The sequence below is a fragment of the Hippocampus bargibanti genome, linkage group LG18 (assembly GCF_051943395.1).
Source record: "Hippocampus bargibanti isolate YZ-2025 linkage group LG18, ASM5194339v1, whole genome shotgun sequence".
In the NCBI taxonomy this organism is placed as follows: domain Eukaryota; kingdom Metazoa; phylum Chordata; class Actinopteri; order Syngnathiformes; family Syngnathidae; genus Hippocampus; species Hippocampus bargibanti.
Window position 1 is genome coordinate 713467 of NC_142751.1, and position 6534 is coordinate 720000.

Consider the following 6534-nt stretch of genomic DNA (forward strand, 5'->3'; position numbering starts at 1 on the left):
TCACCTGTCGACGACTACTGTTTGTATTCGTTTTTTTCTTTATTTTTGTTAATAAAACGAAACAATTCTATTATTGGGGGACAAATAAGGCCGCGACATTTTTGATAAACATTTTTTCATAACGATGTTTTAAAGAAAACAAGCAATATAAAAGTTGAATTTGTTACTTCCATCTTAAGTATCAGTGATATAATTTAAAGGACAGCCAACATCAGAAAAACATTTTATAGCATCTAAAATACCCAAAACACGCAGGCGGATATTTGTAGTCAAATGCAAAACACCAATAAAAATGACTTAGTGTCAAAAATCTGACACAAATCAGCTCGAAAATACATAGTAATTATCAGAAAGTCCCGCCCCCAGTTCGTGACGTCACGCCAAGTCGTCTTGCCTTGCTCAAGAAACAAAACAATGGGCTCACGGAGTTCGGATTCGGAGAAGATGCTACTCATCCAGTTATGAATATGATTCAAATAGTTCTGAAGAGGAAAGCATAATGTTTGCAATCGATTAAAGGAGCCCTCCCATATCAATTTGAGCCGTCAATGACAGCAATGTAGTGTCGCAGAAAATGCAAAAGATGGAGCCCAAGCTCTGTTGGAAATGGGCTGATTTGTCTGCTGGGAATTTGTGTCAGCGAATATCAAATAGTTGTCTTGGTGCAACCACAACATTCACCATGGCGTTATTTGTGTTTTCCTTCTAATTTCGCCATCAACACGGATCAACACGATGTTTTCAGACCAAACAAAGTACAGTCAGACCTCAACTTACGAACTTAATTGTTTCCCAGACAGAGTGTGTAAGGCGAAAAGTGTGTATCTCCAAAAACAAATCCATAGGAAACCATTAAAATGGGAATAATCAGTTCCCGGGTTTCCATAAAATATAGTTTTCAACTAAATAAGCCTTCAAACTACACACAACCTACCTTATCCCATGTATAATAAATGTGCTATTGTATTGTAATGAAAGAAATACACTGCACTACATAATAAAGTCACGTCATTTACATTTGTGATGGTCATTGATGGCTCTTAATTGACACCTGTTGCTTTCTGACTTGTAAGGTCTTACGAAACTGAGGCATCACATTATCATTCATCATGTTGATGATTCTCATAGCCTTTTCTGGATGGAACTGTTCAATAAAAGCCTGCACATCAACTGCTGAATGGCCTGCTTCTGCTTGTCCTCTTGAAGGCAAATCAAATTCTCTGTGTTGATGACCTCATTATGGTCAGCAACAAGCTCCTCGATGTCATCTGCATTCACTTTGAGTCCCGTAGGTGCTGGCAGAGATTTTATGACAACAAAAGGCGTGAGTCCGATGAGTCCACGGACGCGGAATAAAACGCGAAAACGCAAAAGAAGGCGGGCGGGGCAAATAAAATGGCACACTCGCGTCTAACAATCACCTCGTGCAAAGTAAACTGTTGGATTTGCCAGCACAAGACATAGCGATGCACTTTCGTCGTAATCATGTCACTGGTGAGGTGACAGTGACTCATTGAAATGAAATAGAAGTGTCGCGAGCGGCGGCCACGCCCGAGCTGGCAACTCGCACGTGACAATTTAGCGTTACTATTGACACGCTGTTCCGGTGTGTGTGAAAACACTAGCTCTGATTGGCTTACATGACTCTACCCTTTAGACAATCACAATCACTTCTATCGCATTTTGACAGGGGGGTATGTTCAAGTGTAGCAACACAAAAACATCATTCAGTTAGACAATGCTTCCCAAACAGCCTAGAGTCATAAGAAGTCGTGCGCTATTCTAGAACGTGAACGCACCCCAAGTCTTGGATGACAAATAAACAGAGCAGAGGAGACGTATACGGCTGGTAGTTTCTTCAATTTATTCATCGTAACGCACCACATTTGAACTGAGGCTGAACACGAGCCTGTGGTGTTTATTTTCCGGTCTCATAATAGTAAAATTATCTGCAAAAAGCTCCTCGGAGGCGATGGACGTGTGAATTCAGAGAGAGGGGGTGTGGAAAGGAGCGCCGGCTGGAGCGCAGTTCGGTCGTGTGCTTCCGCCGAAGATCACTCTGCTAGATCCGAAGGTCGTGTGCTTGATGGACCGGCCGTGGTGGGTGTGTATTATGAAAATAGTGCTTATTATAAAAAATGTTATTTTTTTTACTTTGTTACTTCCGGGTTGAGCGAACGCTGGCGCATGTGGCTGCCGCTGCTCACCCGCAGAAAAAATAGCCTGTGACTGTAAAGTGTCCTTGAGAGTTTTGAAAGGTGCTTATAAATGAAATGTATTATTATTATTATTATTATTATTATTGTTATTATTATTATTAGATTCAGTAAATCAATTCTGACTCGCTTGTGTAATTTCACCATGAAACAATTTAAAAACAGCAAAGGTAAGAAAAATCTAATTACATTAAAATACACAGTAAAACAGATAAATCATATATGGAACTCCACTTGGAAGGGCACAAATCTGACAGGAGAACATCATAAAAACCCGAAATGGAAATGGATGTTCCGTTGTAAGCCATTCTGACTAAGCCCACACATAACCACGGCAAGTTTTCACTGATACCACTTAGCCCATATGAGACACAGACACGGGTGCTCGGTTTTAGCCCATTTGACTGAAAACACAACATGACGAGGGACCAAAAGTGGCTTCAGTGTCCACGTTTACAGAATCCCAACCTGAGACAGATTCAAATGAAAATGTTAAACATGTTCAACGGTTCTTTGTATTTTCCACAAAAGACAGCACCAATATTCCCGAACAAACAAACCGTCCCATGCAAGTTGGAGGATGGATGAAATCCATGTAGAACTGATAAATAAATTGTTATCCGCAAGTCAAAACAAAAGAGGACAAGAGAGTTCAAGTGGCTGATGGCCCATAGTAACTATTTTACAATCAAGAATGTGAAATTCGATGTTCATTGTTGACACAATGGGCCGGCTGCAATTGGAGCCCAATTTACATCCTGTAAGCGTTTGTAAACAATGTATTTTTCCATCCAAACGAGTGTCTTTCAACTTCAGATGAAATCCCCACAGCACCAAAAAAAAAAAGACAAAAGAAAAAAGAAAAAAGCTGGGGGGAGCTGACAATTTTTTCTAACAAAAGCAAACGGGTCCAACAGTGAAGCTGAACTGATGTGTAAAGTTCCGAGCGCCTATGAGCCCCACATCTCTCACAGGGAGTAGGTGGAGGTCCTCGAACTCAAACACCGACTCCCGGGGTCCTGACCCCATTTCCTCTCCAGGCTAACGATACAGAAAAAAAACAGTATATCACATTTGCTCTCCTGTTGTTATAAAAAAAAAAATCACAATAGCTGGAGTTTCATTTATTGAATGAAAATGCGACAAATGCAGTCCAAAGGTTGTCCGTCATCAGCGCAGAGCGCCGATGTGTATGGGGAACTGTCGCAGCTTGGAATTGAAGTGGATTTACAGCACATGGGACAGGCTGTGGGTACTTGTGGAACTGTCGCGGCTCGGAATTGAAACGGATTTACAGCACGATGTGAGACAATCTCTTTTGGTCAATGGATGCTACACTTTTGTGTTTGCTTTCAACATTTACTTTGTTTGTTTTGCAAACATGCACATTTCGCCATGACGTCACTGATCCACGACAGGAAACAGTTACGACCGGGTTCCGTTACGACAAAACGGTCTTAAGTCAAACGGTCGTAAATCGAAAAGCATTCAAAATGGCTGACGCGAGGATCGCGTAATCATAACAAATGACGACACGCTGGCATCTCCGTTAATCTGTTGTTTTTAAGCAACATTTTCGATTGAAGACTATTAGATACCAAAATGTTGACAGTTCATTTATAAATCTTATAACTTTTAGTGTCATTGGAATCATTTGATATTGTGTATTATCGATCTTTATTACTGTGTCGGCGCACACGCTTTCTGCTGACCCAAATCTGCACGGCTTCCCACACAGGCGAGCTTTCCAAAAATGGCTCTCCCAGCTAACGGAGAAGCCACAAGAGGTCACCTGTCTGAAAGAGGCGGCGGCGCCGACCGTGAGCCTGACGCGCCGTTTGCGTCACGGCGACTCCACCCGCTCCGCCTCGGCGTCGGTGGACCCCCTTCCGTTCCCCTGATTGTCACGTTCGGATTGACAGCTTGGGGCGGGGCCACGCCTCCCCGCTTCCAGCACTGCCGTCTTCAGGACAGCGGGTATGAAAACGGGACGCTGCCAACTTGTATTTGTACTTTTAATTACCCTGGACTTTCTATATCTTTATCCGAGGCCCCCCCCCCCAATTTTGAAAGGCGCTTATAAATGAAATGTATTATGATTATTATTGTTCCGTTTCTGCACCACCGCGTGCGAGTTGCTTCTCGCCATTGTCGGGTTTCCCATTGCCCCCCCATTGCGTCGTTTTTGGTAATCTTTATTTTTGATAATTCCCCTGGTCCTCTTTTTGGGATCAGGGCTTTGTGTTGTAGCTTAATAAATCATCCTGGACGGACTTCTGTCTCTGTCGCGTTGCCCGCTGTGGCGGTGGCAGTCGTAGAATTTAAAAAAAAGTGTCTAGTGGTCATGGTCCTAAGTACGGGTAGTTGTAACTCGCGCCGCTCGTAAATTGCATGTTACCTGTATTTTTGTGTGTGTGTGTGTGTTTTTTACATACCACACAATCCTGAATGGCTCCAAAAAAACTTTGCTTCCTTGTATCAGTGAGAAATTTGATGTCCCTTTCGGACCGGCCCAACTTGTGTCCCGGGTGGCAGGAGTAGGTCATCTTCTGTGTGGCTGTGCTACTGTGCAACCTCAGGAAACGCATTTGAACCAAGTTGGCACCTGGATAAATAAACTGGACGAAGGAGACATGATGTTCATGCCCATCGCTCCAAATCCAGTTCAATCTCAAATGATGAACATTTGAAATGATCAAGATCAAGAGAAATGCTGATGCTCTGCAAATGTCCCGTTTCGATTTCCCATAACATCATCCAAGTGTCATCTCTTCTTGACAGTAAATTGGTAAAAACACATTAGTCCACCTGAAATCCTTGGTCCAGCCTGCTGAGCCACTGAAAGGAACCCTCCGCAGAAGATTCTTCCAGCCAGGCTTTCATCGGCAACTGCAAAGAGAGTCAAAATATCTGACAACTTTTGTGACAGCCAGCAGCAAGTCGCAAATGACTGCAATGACGTCTGTCCTTTGGCTACGCTCAACGGAAAATTGCCCGGTGTAGAGTTCACAAGCTAGGCAATGCGAGGACTGACATATTGATAGTCGGGAATGTGACGATACGAGTTTGGAGTTCTTGTGTTTCCGGACCTGAGAATCTTCAGGATGGAGGCACGTCTGCACCGATGTGCTCGAGAAGCTGCAATAGGCCAGCAGAGCGTCAGCCGAGCTGCCTTGGTTCGGGTCGATGTAATATATTCCTAAAAGGGAACAGTTGGTCAGAGTTCAATATTCCCTTCAACATTCCTGATTGGTAGACAAAGACTCTCCGCGACGGGTTGATGCCCCCTGATTTGAATATTTGCACACTCACCATTGTCGTATTCTGGGTGGCATAGCCAAAGTTCCAGACAGGTGGTGGCGGGATGCTCTTTCGTGCCGTCAGGGGGATCCGTCAGGAGACGAAGTTCCCGCTCTAGAGATTCCACAAGAGTTTGGATCAAAGCGTAGTTGGGCCTGTCGGACACATATATGAAGTCCTGGACACACACAAGGAGGGGGTGGGTGGAAAAAGTAGCCATGAGTGCTGACCATTCCATTTCAAATACAGTGAACCCTCATTTATCACGGGAGATACGTTCCAACAATAGCCCGCGATAGATGAAATCTGCAAAGTACAATGGAGGCAGCTTTTTAATTTTTTTTTCACACAATGCAAAACTGTACATACTGCAGAATGAAACAAAAAATAAAACCTCATTTTTAATAGTTTAAAGAACGGTATTATAAAACAATATTTTGCTGCTGCGCCTATTCGTCCTGACTTCGCTGCGCTATAGCATCTTTTTCTACTCTCGAGTCTTACTTTGAGAGAAGAACATTGCAGTTGTTGGCACTTTTGTTGTCTTTTTATACGATATATATATATATATACCTTAACCTTAACCCTGAAAAACCCTGAAAACAGCTACAAGTACCTTGGTATACCACAGGCCAGTGGCAACCTCGAACTAGCAACAAGGAAAGCGGCTACGACCAAATACCTCCAGCGGGCGGGGCAAGTCCTGAGAAGACAGTTCAATGGCAAGAACAAGACCCGGGCAATAAACAGCTATGCCCTGCCAGTCATCAGATACCCTGCAGGAATAATAAGGTGGCCAAAGGAAGAGATTCAGACCACGGATGTTAAAACCCGAAAACTCCTCACCATGCACGGAGGGTTCCATCCCAAGTCCAGCACCCTGAGACTGTACACAAGCCATAAGGAAGGAGGCCGGGGACTAGTGAGTGTGAGAGCCACTGTCCAGGATGAAACATCCAAGCTCAATGATTACATCAAAGAGAAGGCTCCAACAGATGATGTACTCAGAGAATGTCTC

The 6534-nt window shown here is 43.6% G+C and overlaps 1 protein-coding gene across 1 annotated transcript in view; it reads right to left on the reverse strand.

Annotated features, from left to right (window-relative positions):
• Positions 1 to 1841: 1841 nt before the first annotated feature.
• LOC148884150 (uncharacterized) overlaps positions 1842 to 6534 on the reverse strand; it is a 74390-nt gene continuing 69697 nt past the window's right edge. Inside the window, exons 64-68 of the mRNA XM_089020404.1 lie at positions 5529 to 5694; positions 5306 to 5415; positions 5025 to 5105; positions 4652 to 4834; positions 1842 to 3257 (exon numbers count right to left, since the gene is read on the reverse strand). Coding sequence (XP_088876530.1) covers positions 3108 to 3257; positions 4652 to 4834; positions 5025 to 5105; positions 5306 to 5415; positions 5529 to 5694 — 690 coding nt within the window. The 3' untranslated portion in view covers positions 1842 to 3107. The remainder of the gene's footprint in view (positions 3258 to 4651; positions 4835 to 5024; positions 5106 to 5305; positions 5416 to 5528; positions 5695 to 6534) is intronic.